The sequence below is a fragment of the Monodon monoceros genome, unplaced genomic scaffold, assembly GCF_005190385.1.
Source record: "Monodon monoceros isolate NGI ecotype Baffin Bay Population unplaced genomic scaffold, NGI_Narwhal_1 Super_Scaffold_5, whole genome shotgun sequence".
In the NCBI taxonomy this organism is placed as follows: domain Eukaryota; kingdom Metazoa; phylum Chordata; class Mammalia; order Artiodactyla; family Monodontidae; genus Monodon; species Monodon monoceros.
The window spans coordinates 79,459,953-79,479,661 of record NW_021703782.1 but is presented as its reverse complement, the minus strand read 5'-3'; the positions used below and the strand labels follow the sequence as shown (position 1 = coordinate 79,479,661).

At 37.1% G+C, this 19,709-nt stretch overlaps 2 protein-coding genes across 5 annotated transcripts in view; one reads left to right on the top strand and one right to left on the bottom strand.

Annotated features, from left to right (window-relative positions):
- Window positions 1-12,967, top strand: part of XPA (XPA, DNA damage recognition and repair factor) — a 38,388-nt gene extending 25,421 nt beyond the window's left edge. The window contains exons 6-9 of one of the 3 annotated variants that reach the window (XR_003790661.1): window positions 7,774-7,928; window positions 9,087-9,269; window positions 9,896-10,021; window positions 12,776-12,967. Coding sequence is in view for 1 of the 3 variants with exons in the window: in XM_029201706.1 (XP_029057539.1) it covers window positions 7,774-7,922 (149 nt within the window). In the remaining 2 variants the exon portion in view is untranslated. Of the gene's footprint in view, window positions 1-7,773; window positions 8,031-9,086; window positions 9,270-9,895; window positions 10,903-12,775 lie in introns of those variants that run through there. The other 2 variants (XR_003790660.1, XM_029201706.1) reach the window with 2 other exon arrangements.
- NCBP1 (nuclear cap binding protein subunit 1) overlaps window positions 11,388-19,709 on the bottom strand; it is a 44,139-nt gene continuing 35,817 nt past the window's right edge. The window contains exons 14-20 of one of the 2 annotated variants that reach the window (XM_029201705.1): window positions 19,319-19,421; window positions 18,069-18,162; window positions 17,245-17,348; window positions 15,218-15,332; window positions 13,705-13,833; window positions 12,989-13,102; window positions 11,388-11,618 (exon numbers count right to left, since the gene is read on the bottom strand). In XM_029201705.1, coding sequence (XP_029057538.1) covers window positions 11,505-11,618; window positions 12,989-13,102; window positions 13,705-13,833; window positions 15,218-15,332; window positions 17,245-17,348; window positions 18,069-18,162; window positions 19,319-19,421 — 773 coding nt within the window. In that variant the 3' untranslated portion in view covers window positions 11,388-11,504. The remainder of the gene's footprint in view (window positions 11,619-12,988; window positions 13,103-13,704; window positions 13,834-15,217; window positions 15,333-17,244; window positions 17,349-18,068; window positions 18,163-19,318; window positions 19,422-19,709) is intronic. The other variant, XM_029201704.1, reaches the window with a different exon arrangement.

Sequence of the window (19,709 nt, the reverse complement as noted above, 5' to 3'; positions counted from 1 at the left end):
ATGAGTATCGTAGCCATAATAAGTAATTTTGCTTATGTGTTTAGGCTTTAGAAGAGGTTTTGGAGGGTGAATGAAGATAGTTCAGGTGTCTTAAAAACAAAAGAGCAAAAAAAAAAAAATTGAATGTAAGCCTACCTTGTTCCTTCTTATTGTGAGGGAATTCTTTCCCCCTTTTCAGTACAAGAGTAATTCATGTGAAGTGCAGAGAAGTTAGAAAACTAAAGAACTTCTATCCCATAATTATACTACCCAGAGACAATCATCAGTAACAGTTTAATGTCTATTTTTCCAGTTCTTTTCTATGCATAGGCCCTTAAAAATTTTTTATAAAAATGGAAGCACAGTTGGACATTTATGAAGTTTATCAAAACTTCTCTGTAAAAAAAAAAAAGAAAAACTTCTCTGTATTTCAGTTTCTTCAACTATAAAAATGATGATAATACCACCCACCTTATAAAAGTTTAGTAAGGAATCAGTGAGACATTACACGTAAGTTGCTTAGATGAGAACTAGGGCAGAGTGACATCCCATAGATCGTAGTATTACTATGGCATATTATGTACCTATTATAAGAATATGGCAGTTCTGCATGTGTTGCTGTACGAGGATACTCTTTTTTTTCCCCTGTAGATATTATATAATGAAGGCAGGTAAAAGATCCACTTATATATCCTTCGACTTGGGTGTAAATGTTCAAATATCTGTCAATGATTGCTTTATTCTTTAATTACAGGAAGGGAATAATAGTTGAGCATATTTCAAATTTCTAATTCAGCTTTCTTAATTCTGATTACAAATGAAAATTTTGATATATAAAATTGATCAACTTAACAGTAAGGAATAAAAATCAAAGTTTAATAAAAAAAATTTATCAAAGACAGACAACCCCATGATAAACATCTTTATATACATCTTTATATAAATTATAGTTACTTAACATATCATTTCCTGAATCAGAGGGTAATAAGCACACATATAATATATATGCCTTTGTAGAGAGGTTTCCTATAGCAAACTATGCCATGTAAGAGCATTTCATTGAAGATTTGTCCCCAGATTAGCCACTTCTGTACCACAGTCATCCAGAATACCTGCAAGGGCCAGTTGAGAGGATTTGGAAAGACTTCTTTTGAATTTGGTCCTTTCTTTAATCTCTTCCATGTTTTACCCCGACCCTTCTTCTCTTCCAACATCAAGGAAAGCCTTGAGGGATCAGGTAACAGAAAGCACCTTAAGGGGTGTGAAAGAGGAGGGCACATTTATAGACTAATCACATACCAGCCTAGAGTTTTTGTCAGCCCCAGCTCCCTGAATCACCTCAGCTCTTCCCTTTCTGCTGCCTCCTCAAACCACTTTCCTGATGGTATTTTGCTGTAGATAATAATATATGGATAAAGGAATTAGAAACTTATACCTTCAAAGTGATGAAATATTTTAAAAAGAGGGTCTATCTGTAGTTTTATTAGATACTATAATATTTCTGTAGTTTGGTCAAGATGTCGTCTAAAGGGGACTAAATTCTATAATTTGACTAACAATAACAGATGATGGCATCTGTTTAATTTTTTCATGCTTTTTTCTGTAACAATTCTATTAAGATAGTCATCTATTTAAATATTAGCATGAATAGAACATTTCTTTTAAGATTTACACAGTTCACATGGGTATTTTTTTTAAAGAAGTATTAACTCAAACATAATTGGCTGTTTTTCTCGCTATGTTAAATTGCTGCTATTATCCACCAGATAAACTACTGTGGATTTTCCTCATCCTTGAAGAGTTTGAATTTGCCCTAAATTTTTTCTTGGACCTCTTAAGACTGGTTTCTTTAATTCAGTTTATTTCTTGTTTGGGTGAAGCATGTTTTTTGAGGAAATTTTCCAAGTGGTTACAAGAATGGTTTATTTTCTAAGACCCTGTTACGAATCTAAGAATGTTTTTCTGTTTCTCTTGCATATGAAAACTTGAGTTCTCTCTCAGTTGTATAAACATTACTTCCTTGTCTTCTGGTCTTTAATGTGCAGAGGTCAGTGCCATGCCTTCTTTAATTATGGCTGCTTCTTGTTGATTTACTTTAGAGGTTGGTGGATATGTTCCTGTCCTCCTGACTAGGCCACAAAGGGCTGAGAGTGGAGTAGACACTGTAGAAATTAGAAACAAGGAGCTTGCTATGCACTTTGCTCAGAAGGCTCAGAACAGAGAGGAATAAAAGCAAGTCTAAAAGTTTTTTTAGTTCAAAAGAAGTTGGAACCTGGTTCCTCTTGGTCTTCTGATTTTGATCCACAAAGAAGCTGACACAAAGTTTACTTCTTTATGGAAAGGTAAGAGGTTACATTTACCTGTTTTTAGAATATGATCTTCTACTTCATCAGTTTGAGAAAGAATTGATCTTACTAGAGAAGGAAATTATAGATAGTGTAAGGTGTATATATAAATTTAGACAAGGTGAAAGACAAAGAATTTCCTTGTCGGCAAGTTCAAATTGTTACAGATCTCTTAGATCCAAGAAGGCAGAAGTAGAAAGGATGGCATCACTGTGCTTAGTTTAACTAGATTTTAAAAAAGGCAGTGTGTGTTGGCCTGGATATTGGATGGGAACTTTGAATTGGTGCAAATACACAGAACATTTTGGGTTTGCGTGGCTCCTTTCCACAGATAAGGTGGCTGTAAGGCTTTTCTTTAAAGTTATACTCAGCTTTTCTCTTAATACTGGTAGAGGTTAGCCTTCTAAAAACAAAGAACAATTAATCTTAATTGTTTGTTAGTATGCACTTTTTTCCCCAAAAGAGGTGGGTGAGAAAATCCCATTTGGAGGCTCCTTCTAAGTTTGTGAACATTTTACATTCTGGGCCTGTGGTTATATTTATGACTATTTTTGGGCTTCTCTCAGGGGAGTTTGAAGGACACAGTTTCCTATCCTTAGTTTTGGAGGACAAAGTAAGATCAAAGCTTCATATGTTATTTCCTTGTGATTTTTTTCCCCTCTCGTTACCAGTGGGCACCCTATGTCAAAACTTCCTGCCCTCCCATCAGGTATTTAGAAGTATCTGGTCTCTCTCCACTAGTTCTTTTGTAAGTTTACCTGGTAAACAGCATTGGGCTTCTTTGAATACAGGCTGCCTCTTTTGTAAAATTAAGATATTAAGCTGGATAAAATACAAGTTTTAGAGTGGTATAAAATACATTTTTCATTGAAACAAAGATTTAGGGGAAAAGTTCTTTGGGTAAAAAATAGAAACAGTCCCTGAAGATAATCAGTAGCAAGACTGATGGTTATCACAAACAGTTTTATAACCTTCCCAGAGAAGTAGTCTACAGCTTTTTGTGTTGTGAAATCCTAGGCCAGTGGGGCCAGGAGGTTGGAACGTGGTAACCGCTGTCCTGTTCTCCAGCCTCGGTTAGGCTTTCAGGGCTGCTTGATATGTCCCCGCTCCACTCCCAAGGTTTCCTTAGTTTTCCCAAGGCCTAGCAGACCTTTTCTCACTCTTCTAAAGTCTCTGATCTTTCCACCTTTTCTTCTCATTCTCAGCAGTAGGTAGTTGACCTCTACTTTCCAAAGTTTTAAGTTGCTTAAATGAAGTAATGTGAAAAACTTTCTAATCCTTACTTAAACAAATTTTTTATTTCACCAGATGTTGACATTTTGCCACATTTGCTTTTTTCTCCTTCATTCACACACACATATTTTGCTGAACCATTTAAGAGTTACTTGCAGACATTGTGATTCTTATTAATACTTAAGCATTTATCTACTATAAATAAAGACATGTTTCTGCTAACCAAAAAATAGTCACACTCAATAAACATTAATATAATGCTTTTACCTAGTATATAATCTATATTATTTGTCTTTCCCCAGTTGTTCCAATGTCCCTTTATAGCTTTTTAGTTGTTGGATCCGGGGGCCAATCAAGGATGATGCATATCCATAGTCTCTTTGGTTTATTAGCAGTTTTCTCACGATTAGATTCTGATCGGTTACCTCAGGAGACACATGGTATCGCTTAGGTAAGGTAGTGTCTGCCAGATTTCTCCATTGTAAAGGTACCCTTTCCCCTTTGTAATTAATAAGAAATCTATGGGGTGACTGACACTATGTGAACATCTCATTCCTTAAGTTTCACTCAGTGGTTTTAGCACCCAGGTTGAATCTTGCCTGAGTCAGTTATTATTAGGGTGGATATAAATGGTGACTTTCTTTTTCTGTTATTTCTACAGTTACTATTTGGCTTCTTTTGGAAAGAAGAGCTTTTTTTTAGTACTAGTTGGATTCATGGATTCTTATTCTCAAGTAACTGTTACAGTCTGTCCATTCCTGATTATTCATTTTGACGCCCAAATTTGGCCATTGGAAGCCCCTTCAATCTAGCTACTGTCTTTTAAAAATGTTTTTATTTGGAAATAATTTCAAACTTACATAAAATTGCAAGGATAAGAATGGTACAAGGGACACCCAGATTCTTCACCCAGATTTACCTATTAACAACTTTATGTCATTTGCATTCTCTCTACACATACGTTTATTTCTGAGCCATTTAAGAGTAGGTTGTGTACATTGCCACCCTTTTTTTACCCCTAAATACTACAGTGTATATTTCCTAAGAATAGGAATATTCTCTTACAGAAGTATACTACTGATATTTTTATCTAATCTGTCATCCATATTCCGTTAGTTGACCCAATCATGTCCTGTGTAGTTTTTTTATTCTAGTACAGAATCCAGTCTAGGATCAGGTATTGGCTTTAGGTACCAAGTCTTCCTAAACTACTTTATTCTGGAATATTTCCACAGCCTTTATCGTTTACGACACTGACATTTTTGAAGAAGTCTTTTCTCTTCCCCTGCCTGCCTTTTTTGCAGTAATATGTTTTTCATTTGGGGTTTTTCTGATGTTTCCTGGTGGTTAGATTCGGGTTATTCATTTCAGGTTGGATAGAACATAAATGAAGTGACTTTTCTAGGGCATCACATCTGGAGGCATGTGATATCCATCTGCCCTCAATGGTGATGTTAATATTTATTTTTGATAAGCAAAAAAAACCCTGTAAGACCACGTAAATGTCCTGCTTCTCCTCAACACTTCACCCTAAATTTAACATTCATCCGTGGATGGTTCTTGCCTGAATCAGTATTTAGTATGATGGTTGCAAAAATTGTTTTCTACCTTCAGCGCTCACTCCACATTTAACCAGTTGGAAATTGGCATTCTATAGCATCATTCCCCCATTTTTTTGTTACTGGTATGGATTCATTAATTCCTATTCTTCTCAGTGGCTTTTGGTTCATTTCTGTTCTCAATTATTTTGGTGCTCAAATTGTTTCAGATTTGGGCCCATAGGAGTATCTTCAGGCTAGGTCTTGTGTCCTTCTGACATGTCTTCATCAATCTTTGACCACTTCTTTCTAGCTTAAAACACGTGTATATCTAATACATAATTAAATCCTTGAGTTTACATTATACCGAGTTCTAATCCAAAATTTTAGGGTTTATTCTGGTTTTCTTCCTTTCCTTATTTGTAATTTCCTTCTTTGACAGTGAGAAACCTGATTTCCATTATCCTTTATAATATATAGTTATTTGATTAGTGCCCCTGAATGTACCTAATTTCCCTTCACTGTTGCTGCCTCCTCTCTAGGAGACCCTCCTTATCTATCTTGGGCTCTCCCCCACCCCCATGCCCACTTGCTCCACCTCATGGCTTTAAGACTAGATCGGTCGTGTGGGGAAAGAAGGGCAAGAAAATGACAGATATACCAGTTTTGTTTTGTTTTGTTTTAGTGCCTCCTAGCACAAGTTTTTTCAGGAATGTCTAGTAAATACTAAAGATATGGCTTTATTGTCATTATAGATCTTGATAGATTAGCTGAAGGATGGGAAGAAAAGCCATAAAGTCAGTATAAAACCTTATGTTCAGTTGTGACAATTATGGCTAGTAAGCTGGATTTTTGTTAAGTATTCTTTTAGTCTTAAGAAAATTTTCTTATCTCTCTTCCTAAGTTCACGTAATGCACAAACTGGGCAGTTAGCTTAGCGACTGGGATGCAGTCAGATTTTGAGAGATTTTCCTCGTGGGGTAGTAAAGGGAAAGTGGCCAGGATACCTTACCTCAGAGCAAAGTTGAAAAGTAGGTATTGGAACTTACACAGGAGACATCTTCCTGTCATTATCTGAAACCATGAGGCATCTGTGCAGTTCTGGTCAGCATATCATTTATTTTTTATTTTAAAAATATCCCAAGGTAGAAAAATAAAAGGATAAAGGGCATTCCAGATATGTTTAGAAAAATTAGGGCTCTTCAGAATATGAGAGGATATAGGAATAAAGGTTAGAGTTTGGATGAACATGATTTTCTCCCTAGTTTGGAAACTGTCTAGAGGTATATACACTGAAGCTTGAAAATGTCTCAGATAAAGTGCTTTTCATGTTGGAGGTGTATGAAAAGGCATCACAGCTTAGTGGTTAAGAACATGGCCTGAGCTAGACTGTGCCTCTGCCTGATCTTAGGCACAACTTATGTAACTTCTCTGAGCCTTAGTTTTCTCATCTGTAAAACTGGGTTGATAGTTGTACTTATTGCAAAGTGTTGTGAGGATTAAATTTTATAAATAAAGTGCTTAGAACAGTGCCTGATACATAGCCCTATTTGCTTGCTTATCCTCATGGTACAAATAAAGGCTGAAAATACAAAGATTCAAGTATTATTTTGATAGTACTTATCATAGTAAAATGGATTAAACAAAATGTGTGTGATTACTTGGTGTACTTTGATTTTTAAGGTTGAGATTATAGAAGATAATGATCATACCCTCCCTTGGGTAGTGCTGCTGTCAAAAGTGCAGGGCTTGATGGATCATTGGTCAGAATAGAAAATTGAAAACAACTCGTGTTGCTTTTTATTCATTAAACTAGAAACTGAGATGTTATTAGCTTGTTAATTTCTGATTAACACAAAGCATTTGGTTTCTTCAAGTAACATGCAGTGTGAACTTTAGAATGTCCTAGTCGCTTTTCAGAGCATCCAACGTAACTTTTCTTTGTGAAAATGACATCTTAACGTGACGTAGCGGGAAAAGTTCTAAACATTGGAATAAATGACCTGGGTTCCCATGCTATCTTTGCTCAATTTCCTTACCTGCAAAGTAAAATGAAGTAAAATAACTCCATGGTTCTTTCCGGGTCTTAATAGTCGTCAGTGATTCTTTTATTTATGTTGTACTTTGCATGATTACTAGCAATTTATGTCCTAAACTATTGCTCTCATTTTATAGGATAAATAATAATAGACATAAGGTCAGTTGCATGAGCAGCTTTTCTAACATCAGCCATGAACTAGTGGCAGAGTTCTTGGCTTTCTAGTTTTCTTGCAAGCAAAGTTTGACTTGCCTCTTAGAGAAGTAGCTCCTGACTTACAAGGAATTTAAAATGCTCTTTATCCTCAGTCATCCCAGCTGATTGCCCTTTCCTGCTGTGGCATCTTGTTTTCTGTAGCCAGCTGCTCGAACAAACCCTGTTCTTTCGCTTGTCTTCTGAATCTAGTTTTTTGCGGTCCCTCTAGTCCATATACCTCAATTCTGAATCTCCTGTTTCACACTAACTCCAACAATCACATGAATGATTTCACAGGCCAAACCAGTGAGTGAGATAAGTAAGCTTGCCAAATCTGTATCAGCAGTTTTGATTTGTTATAAAATTAAGGTGTAAACCACATTTGGTTTAAACACACACAGCTGAAATAGCACCACTGAAAAACTGGCTTTTATTTTTCTCTTAGAATTACGGCGAGCAGTAAGAAGCAGTCTATGGAAAAAGGAGACAGTTGCTCATCAACATGAGTATGGACCAGAAGAAAACCTAGAGGATGACGTGTACCGGAAGACTTGTACTGTGTGTGGCCATGAACTGACATACGAGAAAATGTGATTTTTAGTTAAGTGATATGTTTTATAGTGTGGAAATTTAGATTGGTCTTGTTCAAAATTCATCAAAATGTAAAGTCTTCATAGATGAATGAAACACTTGTATAAATAATGCTTAAATAATTATGTATGTTATGGCTTAAAAACAAGTTTCAGTTAAGGTCCAGCAGGTCTGGTTGTGGGCAAAATATTGGGTCTGTGACCATTTTTTCTACAATAGGGATGGGAGCTGAGTGATAGGTTCAAAAATGTTAGGTTAGAGCTAAAATTGAGAAGCAACCAAGACAAACCCTAGATTGGGGTAGGAGGAAGAGCTTTTAGTAGTAAAGGCAAAAACTGGCTGAACTGGATTCTTATCCCAAGAAACAGCATGGATGGTGGTAGACCACTGCACCCCAGAGGCTGGGCCAGGTCTTCTAGACTACTACTGTCTGCAAGTCAGGGAGCAGGGAGCTATTGCTGGGACAAGTTTTCTGTACCCTTAGGGTTTACTACTATAGATCTTAATATTAGTTGCCAGATAGTCCTTTTCAAATCTGGATTAAAATGGAAAAACAGCTATATTGTTTGTTGATCAAAGGTAGTGATAAGTTTATCATAACTTGTTAACATTTACTGAGCATTTACCACGTGCCATGCAGACACTATGCTAAGTGCCTTACAGGTATTCTCATTTAATCCTGGGAGGGAAGACAGCTTGCTGTGCTTGTTTTAACACTTCTAAAGGAGGGGTAACCTACAACCTGACATCACCCCAGACATCTTGATCAAGTTTAGGTAGTCAAATATTCCTCTGTCTTGTCAAAAGGATTACAAGATAGTTATATCTAGTAATAGCATTTGATCCCGAGTGCTTGATTACAGGGTCTATGCATTCTTTCCCTGATAAAAACAAATACAAGTTATGATAAACTAGATATTTTCAAGTTCTTTGACAGGACTTTTTATCCTACTGCTACAAATAAATAGGAAGTTTTTGTACATTTTCATTTCTCTCTCTAGATCAGCTCTTGGAGATTATGCTTGAAGAAGGGCAAAAGTCAAAACAAGTCAAATCCAAAGACCTGAGACTATAATTACTAATTGTTCTCTAAGTATTCAATACAGAAATGTTTAATATATTTATCGAGTGTTGATTTTTTTTAATGTGTTATGCTGAATATTACAGCTCACTAAAAAGCGATTCCAAATGGGCGGCAAGAACTTCTTGGGGGAAAAAAAAAAAACACCTTCCCAGCAAGTAACTAGGGGTTCAGGCTGCTGACAACAGCATTACTACTGGGAGACAAGAAGCCCTAAAACCACCACATGGATATAGTTTCAGATTCCACTTACTACCTGTGGACCTTGGGTAAGTTACTCCGTGGGCCTGTTTTTATCTATCAGATGGGTATAATCATGTAAGGACTCTCATGACGATTAAATACAGTGAATCTATAGCATCTGGCACGTAACAGCCAGTTGTTAATGAGCACATCATATCATCAAGACCAGTGTAGTTAATAGACTTGTCCAGTTGAGGTGGGCTTCTAGTCACTCTTCACCTTCATCAATTTAGGACAATCCTGGTATCCAGCTATCACTGACAGCCAGATCTGCTTTTGGTTGCCAAGTTCTGACCTCATCTTTCATTTTCAGGTATAATTGTAGATTAGTAAGTTAATACAAATCACTGCTAAATACTTTCCAGAAAAAGCAAACAAACTTATCTTCATATGAACTGCTTTCTGAATAATTCCTGGGAGATTGAGAGTTAAGGAAAAGTATATGTTCACTTTGACAAAAGCATGTTAAATGGCATCAGCACAGTTTAATAGAATATTGATTTATTGCAAGGTACGACGTACAGTTACAGTGACATGCCATTCTTTTGTCTGTGTGAGCTTCATTAGTGGGGAGAGCAACTGTTGAATGTTTGCTCTTGTACCTTTACTTCTTCAAAATTCAGTCTCTGATTCAGTTTTTTCATATACCTAGCTGCCAGACTGGGTCAGAGCCAGGGTTACATCAGTGAGCAACTGTTAGAAGCAACCATTACACATGAAGAGAGGGTCCAAGAGAAAGGAGGTGAAAACCTAGAAATTCCTCTAGGATTTGGATCAAGTAAGTATAACTAGCCAAACTTTGCAATACATTATGAAAGGATTACAAAGCAGTTTAGGATCAAAGTTAACCAAAGCCTTAAATGGTTAATCCTTTAGCTTCTTGAGGATAGGAGGTTTTTCTAATTACGTAGTTTGTGGGAAGGAGGAACAGTGTAAACAAAAGAACATTTAGCAAAGAACCTGGGTTTTAGTTCCCTTTCTGCCAGTAACTTGCCATGCAACCTTAATCCTGTGACTGTTTGCTAAATGGTACGGTATTTAAATCCTGGGAATTTCCATCTATTGAGTAGACTATATTCTGTAGCCACTAAATGTTATAAACCAAAGAGGCCCCATATATTAATATGGAGAATACCTAACGCATTGTAAACGTACGAGGTACTAAGCTAAGAAAAGTACATCTGTACAATGCACAGATGCTTACAGTTGTGGGATTACTGGTAAATTTAGTCTAAAAATGCTAGGATTTGGAATGTCAGATAATCCCTTGTGTGTTATTTAACAGTGTACTTTTATCATCTTAATTAAGCCTCAACACCATATAGGAAACAGGCTCCGGAATTAGTAATTACTTGGCCCACCCAGACTCCATAGAAATAAAATCCAAACCTACATCTAATGCCAAGTATAGTTTTAGCCAATCTAGCTACTTCTAAATCCCACTTTAGTATGTAATTCACTGTATGACCTGACAGATGTCTCAGATTTGAGGAAATGACCAGATGTTCTAAGATGATGAATAGTTCAAAACTTATCTGCACATTGGAATTACCCGGGAGCTTTAAGAACTACCAGTGTCTGTGTTCCACCCCCAGAGAGTGTGGTTTAATTAAAAAAAAAAAAAAAAAAACTTTAGAAGAGCCCCAGGTGATTTATGTTCAGATGAATTTGGGAACTTCTATTTGGGAACTTCTACTCTAATAACAGTAGTGTCTTAAAATACTACAGTAATGAAAAATACTTTGAAGAGAAAATTTCAGATGGAGGTAAGAAACCTCACTTTTAGTAAGAAACCACTAATTTTAAAGTAGACTGAGATGATAAATCATGAAATACCAAGGTTTAAAAAACATATTTTCAGTTTTATTTCAGCCATGTTAGGTTACCTATGAGCTGTGAAAAGCTATGCTACTTGATAAACCATCAGTTCTATATACTACTTTGTAAGCTTGACCTCTAGTGTTACACATACCTCAAATCAGTTATCTTTTGTCCCTTAAGGAGAAAAAATACCAGAGAGAAGTTGTATCTGTCACATACATAATACATCCATCCTATGGTCATTGTCACAGTATTGTCATTAGGGAATATCTGCTCTTTAGGGGCAGTTAAAGGTAATACCATATTCTTCACTGTCCTGTCCTCCCCCTCTGCTTCAAGAAAGGATGCTATAAGAAAGCAAGCATTCAAACCATTAAAAATAAGACATTATTTTGAGATCTTAAAAAAATCTTGACAGGAGGGGAAAAAAAAAATGACCCTTAGGCCTGCAGGGCACAGAACTGCTGGAACACAGCCAGGATATGAGGGTCTAATTCAGCAGTGAAGAGCAGGTTCTCCAGGGTCACCATGTACTGCTGGATTATTTGGTGATGCTGTAGACACAGAAAAGGGGATAAGTGTTTAGGTCAGGAGAAAACGCACATAAGCAATCTTGCAGAACATTTTCCTCAGCGGCCCATCCACACTGGAATGATGGGAAAGAACAGGAAAAAAAAAAAGTGGTTTTGCTGGTAGGAATAATAGGCCCCTGAAAAGCCTCAACATTAAGAAAATGTAGGAGTAAACGAGTTCCAAAACAAAACAAAAGGATGTTCAATAATTTAAAAAATCCAGTTCTGGCCTGCTTCTATGTAAATGCAATTCATACTTCAAGGCAGTGGCAGCAGCACCTGCTACTATTCTAGATGAGGTTCAGATGCGTCTCTTCCCTAATCAGGACAAAATACAGTATGACTTTTTAAAAGCTGTCAGGACAGGGACTGATCTAGGAAGATTTAAAAAAAAAAAAAGGGGGGGGGGGTGTTGAGGGGGAGGTGGTATACATTACAAATAAGAAAAGCACTGTTACTAAGTAACCATGGTTTTAACCACGGTCCCTGAAACATAAAAATTTGGAATCATTTCCTTTTTTTGGTTAGGGCTGTAACGTATCTCTTTGTAAAAGAAAAAAATATTAAGAGAATTAGCCAGTGATATTAGCCAGTGATCTGTGAAGTATTCCACAAAATAGGAAAACCTCATTTTTTTAAATTAATCTTTTAAAAATAAAGAGGTCATCTGTCTTACTGAAAATCAGTGACTTGTTGAGCCTAACTGGGAAAAAAAATGTTTCTTCTATGTGTACAAATATAAACTTAAATATACTCAGATTCCTATAGGACTAACTAGGGGCTGTTAAAGCTTTTTAATTTGACAGTAACTAAAAAATCTAGAATAAGTTTTTGTTTGGAGCCTTAAAAAACTCCCCCCCCCCCTTTTATGCCTCCTGCTTTAATCACTCTTTTCTAGAACAAACAAATGAGGATTTGGGGTGTTAGTATCTGAAGATACAAAGGATTAGTTTCACTCTCTTACAGATCTTTAAATCTAGCAGAGAGTAGGTGTTGCATTTTGCTTTCTATAAGGACCTCAGAGAACTCAAATACTGCCTCCAGAAACAAGGTTATCATCTGCACACTGAATTTACAGAGATTCTTAAGATCTGATTACTCTTCCCTTAGCATTTTTTTCTCTATATGTTGTATTACAGCTAGGCTCTCCAAAGAGAATGGCAATTAGGAGTCTGAATGGTACAGAGCCAATTTAAGCCTAAATATTGTGATGAGCAGCAGTAGGAACAAACGGACACTAAGGGGCTTACAGGTACTACGTAACCTCCTGACAGATTTGATGACTTTTTGAAATGGAAAATCCCTGTGGCTGAGAATGATGATGTTTATTATATAATCAGTTTTCTACAAACCTGTAGGAAGATCTGCTGGAGCCTCTCTATACAGTTCTTATACCACGGTGTTAATACACTGGTCCCGTCAGTTTCACATCGTACCAAGTGCTCAGTCAAGATCATGATAAAACGCTGGAAATGGGGTACAAAGTTCCAGAGGTGTCAGAAAAAATTCTTATATTTTGGAAACAATCAAATTTTTGACCAAGAGACCTCAAAGGTTTGTTTGTTTCACCCTTTGTGGTGTGTATCCATAACTTTCATAATTCAATAAATACTGTCAGTGTAGAAAAGCAGTGATAATGAGTTAGTACATCGTTTCTGGCGATACCCGAAGACCTTTAATGTCTAGATTAACTTAATGCTAGTAATTTTTCTTAGAACCTGTTCTAAGGACATAATCAGAAATGTTAACAGGAGTGTATACACAAAAATCTTCAGGAAGGAAAACAATCTATCGATAAATAGATCAATTGGGAATAATTAAATATGAAAGAGGTATTTAACAGTAGTATCCATTTTTTTTAAAGCAAGGAGAAATGCTCATGCAAGAATGCTCATTAAGTAAATAACAGAATTACCTCCAGTTAGTGAACTTTTATTTTTCCCTTGTAAACTTTTATATATTTAAGATCTTATAAATGAATATGTATTACTTCTGTGATAAAAACATTTTTTAAAACTAAAGAAATGTACTGTTTCTTTGAACATATCAGTGTCCCAAGCCAAGATACCTGAAATATGACGAGGAAGAGATTCTTTTGTTCACTCTGAGCAGATTCCACTTTCTCCTGCAGTCTTTCTATTTGTTCCTCAAGAGCCCCATCTTTCCTGTCACTGCTTCTGTCATCATCATCACTTCGCTACCGAATGCAAAGGAACAAAGAGAAAACACCATTTAGGATGGCAGTGTATTAAATCCCATCAAGCAAATCTAAGGATTTTTATTATGTCTGGTCAAATGCTATTTGAAGACTTGTATTCTATAGTAAAAGTACTCCAGTGTCCCAAACATACAGGCAAAATGTCCCCAAGTCCTATGAGTACCTCTTATCTAGGCCAGGGAAATTCAGTGGCACTTGGGCAATCGTGGTAGATTTGCTATAAAGCAGAAGTAAGTTATGCCTTTTATAAGACAGCCCACTCAAGGAGGAAATATGTGTCACATTTTTCCTCCATTCAAAATGAAAACAGCTTTGAGCTCCAAGGAAAATATACAGCTGATTTTTGTTATTCACCATAGTCTGTTTTATGAAATTGCTGGGAACCCTGAGTTTGTGAACACTGAACTGCTGCTCCTAGAGGAAATACAGGGTTAGGGTCTTGGGAGCCTCTCATCACAGCACTTTCATCACCGTAGATCTGCACTGCCCTCACAATAGCCACTAGCCACCAGCCACGCATGACACCTGAGCACTTGAAATGTGGTGTGACTGAAGAACTGACTTTTAAATTGTATTCAGATTTAATTAGCTTATAACTAGTTACATGTGGCTGGTGGTCACCATATTGGACACCACATATCTAGAGAGCAGAGTGGTGTGAAGTCAAGTCTCTGGAGTTTATACGTGTATAACATGGGGATGATACCATTTACCTTACAGTACTTTAGATCTGTGTGTTTACATACATACACTCAGGTATATATGAATGTCTAGATGGAGACTAGCACTCGAACCTGCTCTAGTTCATATAAATCATTAAACTTGCTTTTACCCTCTACTCTGATAAATGTGCATAACTGGAAAATTCTGTCATGAACAATACCAGCACTGTTTGCTAAATCACAGGATACAGCCAACTCACTGTTTCTGCCAAATAGCTAAAATACTTAACTTCTTATTAATATGAGAAGTATCTTATAGGCCTGGGAGTGACCCCCCCACTACCCCCAACCTTACCGGGGGAGTGGTGAACATGGACAATCTTCTCCCTCTTCCCCTCTTGCATCAGAAACTCTTATAGAAACACAAGTGTCCTCCTTCCTTCTCCTCCCTTTTTGGGAAGGCAAACATGAAACTGATCCAGAGATGGTGAACTATGGAGAAGTGAGGTTTGTGGCTTCCTAAACAGGTTCACCGTGCAGAACGAGAGAACAGCAGACCCCAGGTCCGTCCCTTCCTCCACTTCTACAAACAGCTCTGCATGATTTGGTCTCGAAAAAATAAGCTCCCATCAAGGTAATGAATATTCGCAGAAGTTTCTGGTATATTTTCTTTGACCATTTACAATCAACACAAGACTTACCCGTTTATGTTGCCTTGCGAGTTTTTCTTTAGCCTCTTCTAGCTCCTTCTGGATCTTAAGAACGTGTTTGTTCATCTTACGAATTGTGGAGTGCAAGATTTCCCAAACAAACAATCTTAAAGTAATAAGGCATTTGATTACTGTACGTTAAACTCTACTCATAGAAAATAAGCCCTCTCAACTTTTATAACCTACTCGTTCTTGAGGTTTTATATAGCCTTCTGTTTTTTTTTTTTTTTTTGCGGTACGCGGGCCTCTTACTGTTGTGGCCTCTCCCTGTTGCGGAGCACAGGCTCAGCGGCCATGGCTCACGGGCCCAGCCGCTCCACGGCATGTGGGATCTTCCCGGACCAGGGCACGAACCCATGTCCCCTGCATCGGCAGGCGGACTCAACCACTGCGCCACCAGGGAAGCCCTAGCCTTCTGTTCTTTAGGCAGACAGAATAAGGCATATCTCTCCAGCAACAATTATGATTTTTCTTGTATTGTCAACTGTGCAAAACATCTAGCTCCACCCATTACTCAGGTGAGCTTCCTGAAGGCAATATTGGGTCCTTGTCATTTTTCTTATTTCCATCTCCTACTAGACACACATAGAAGGTATGTGTACATATTCAATGAAATGGCAAACCAGAAAAAACAGGTTAGGAACAAAAATACATTTTCTCTCTTCTAAATGTAAACACTAAGTATTGCAGCTTGAAATGGAAACAATCTGAGGCTCATTTGTATGGTTTATACTGTTGATGTTTAGCACAAACTCAGCCAATTCTCTTGACACATTTAAGAATCTCATTAGTTGATAATAGCTATCAACTGCTAGGCTTTTAAGAATGAGATATTTATGTCAACTACTTGCTCAAATACCAGGATCACCTGTAAGTGCTTTAAATGTTTGTTGCATAAATATGCATGTGCTTTTTAAGTAGCTTCTTAACTGCTTGTATGTCTATACATTTGGTCTCCTAACCCCAGGATATACAGCACAGAAGAGTACTTCTTTCTACAGATTTTGATCTGGACAATGACAGTTGAAGTGGAAGATAATAAACCAATCATTTCATAAAACTCAAGGTCTAGAATGTTAGCAGATAGGATAAAAGAGCACAGTACTTCAACTCTGGAAGGGGTGGTCAAGGAAGGCTTTGCAGAGTTAAGAGTTGCAGATGTAAATCATTCAGGATAATGGCTAACACCTACTTGAGTTGTCAGTTTTCTAAGATTTTGCAAATCTGAGAATGGTCTGATGTTGCCTTCATTTGTGAGTACCTACTTGGCTGGTATGATAACCCCAGACCACATTCTTTCACCCTAAGGATTCAGTTTATCTCAGACTAGTGTCCTCTGCCAATAACATACAATGAAGAGGATAAAGGTTGTGATGGATATTTATGTCTTTGTAAGTAATTTTCCTTTGTTTCCTGTTTTGTGTCAGCTCTTGCTATCCCAGTCCTGATCAGTTATAAAGCCTATGGACTCAACTTCATGTATAAGAACCAAACTTAATGAAAAGCCTCTTTCCTTTAGGAGGAATGAGTCTAGAATGAATCTAGGACTTTTATGACTGAGGTGAGACCTCCCTTCCCCAGAGGCATTCAGGTGCCCACCAGGCTTTCCTCAGTCCCTCCATGATGTGTAATCTATGACGGACTGTGATTTCTGCCAGTTCTGGGGGTGCATTTCAGGTCCCCAGTGGAGCTGGAACTCCTGCCCATGTCCCATTGTCTAGTTGAGACCCTGACATGCAGCCTGATGTTCCCTCCCAATAGTCTGGATCCTTTATAAGCATTTCTCCTTGATTGGCTGAGTCCTAATTCAACTTACGTATATCCCTAAGAGACACTGCAACCGGACTGGCTGTGTGGATTTCCATTGTGCAAGAATCTTTGCCAAGTCCAATCCTACCAGATTGGACCATTATATTAGTATCAACCTGGTTTGGACCAGAATTTGGAGCTCATGTATAAGGGACCACATGTAAACTAATTCTTAGAGAACAGGAACTTTGTAAAATAATCCGTATTACCTAGTAAAGTCACGAGATAGTTCTGAAGAGAAGATCCAATTTGCTACTGCAGCACAGTCAACAATCTGTGTACGAATCATCTTATCTACTAGTACAGCAATCATCTACAATCGGAGAAAATAAATTATTAGGGTAAATCACACTCATATGTAGGCCACGATAATCCCACTGCTGCAAAACTGAAGTTCATTTTCAGTGGCTATGGAACTGAACAATTTAACCATTAGGTCTTAAGATTTATTTTGCCTTCTGCTTGGCTCTGGTACTTATTGTAAGAATACAAGAACACAAAGATTGAGCAAAAAGAAAAACTCTGAATATTAACACTTAACAATGTTTCTTTAAATTTTAGATGATATATACAAAATATATAATTTCCATCGAATCTTAAAATTTAGAAATACAAGATAGTTTTATCACAAAAGTCTTAATATAACTCTGAAATTTATTTTAATGCCTCTTTATAATACATGGTATGATAATAGTGTATCGAGATTTGACAAATCTGGAGCTTGTTTTTTAGAAACTGGCTAGACTAGATAACTCTTTCCTACCCAACTGGAGAACCTTCCAAGAAATAAGCATTCTTATTAAGTACTTAAAATGCGCTGAGATATTACAATACCAAACCAAATCATAACAACTGCTCTTTAAAGAATGACTCAAACATCATTACTTTTTCATAGCACTAAAATTACAGATTTAAAAACTGTTCTATAGGCAAGAGTCAAATTTCATGTTCTGCAAACTAAAACGACGGTATTAACTGCCTTATTTTTATACCTGTACAATCAGCACCTCAATATGTCTTAAATAGTTTTTACCTGTGGATGGTTCCGCCAGACCTCAAACATGACTCTTAGAACATGTAATTTTCCTTCATCGCTTTCAGCTAGGGTTTTGAAGACTTCATGAAACCTTTTGACAGTGGGGGGAAAAACACCACATACAAACTTATTAAACATTTTAATATTTTCAAAGCCTTTACAGTGCTACTCAGTTTACAGTGCAATATATAAATGCAAAATAACCAAACGTTAACCATTAAGGATATAAAAGGTATGATTAGGATTTCAGTTTGTATGGAATTTGTCATAAAATCTTCGGAAAATTATACTATCATTAGCCTAGGACTATAGTTTACTGTGTATCTAAGAATAGATGAGGGCTAAGGAACTGTCTCCAAACACAGGTGCAGTATTCCGACTGTGCCTTCTGTGAGAATCCTGCAAGTCACATACAGACTTGGAAGTTGAGATGGGGTGAGGAGTCTAGTTTCTCTGCTCAACTGAAGGAATATCTGTATGTTCTTTCTTCATTTGGAACTGTGGGACGAGTTAGAAAGTTGTCTTTAGATGCCAACCTTTGGGTGGCTCCTAAAAATGTAGCTGGCTCTCAATTCTGCTAACCTTTTTTTTAGGAAGATGCTTAGACAAGGTGGCAACTTTTTTTTAAAAAAAAAAATAAGTTATTTATTTATTGATGTATGGATGGATGGATGGATGGATGGCTGTGTTGCTGTGTGTGTGCTTTCTCTAGTTGTAGCGAGTGGGCTTCTCATTGTGGTGGCTTCTCTTGTTGTGGAACACGGGCTCTAGGCGTGTGGGCTCAGTAGCTGTGGCTTGCAGGCTCAGTAGTTGTGGCACATGGGCTTAGTTGCTCTGTGGCATGAGGGATCTTCCCAGACCAGGGATCGAACCTGCATCTCCTGCATTGGTAGGTGGATTCTTAACCACTGTGCCATCAGGGAAGTCCCAAGGTGGCAACTTCTTGACTGTATATATGACTGTCCTATGGATTCAGGTTTTTCACTTGTTTCTCTAAAGGTTTATATGAAAAAATGTACATTCTATTGAATATATATACATGCAAACTGTGCTAACAGACTGACAGGAGCCATAGGATGGGGATTTTAGCTACCACAAACCAAAACCCATTGTATCAAATTATATGATAATACTGTTATTAAGATCTCCACAGTCAATAATTTTACGTAAAAATCAGGATGCCATTGGTGTTCACCAAACAAAGTCCTAAACCCTCAAGACAGCATGTGTGTTCTTGTTGTACTTACTTTGCAAGAGCACTGAAGGAGTGGCTGAATGACTTGGCTGCTAAGTGTAGCAGAGTCTGTACAAAGACCTCTATTTTCAATGGGTTAAAGCTGAATCCTTCATCTGAAAAACAGCCCACAGTAAGAGAGTTAGGAAAATGTTTTAAGTATAGCAATTTTTGGTCCCTTGCCTGAATCGCTAAACAGATGGCACACTCACATCCAAATACCAAGTGAGACATTCAAGCAAATATCTTTGAGTACTAATAGATGATAAAAGACTATCACTGATTTCAAATACTCAAAATATAAAACTAAGCATAATCTTAAGTTTTTTGGGATTGTTTCCCTAATTCTTCTATATGATCCATTTCTTTTTACAAATACCACATAGATTTCCTTGTTCTTATCT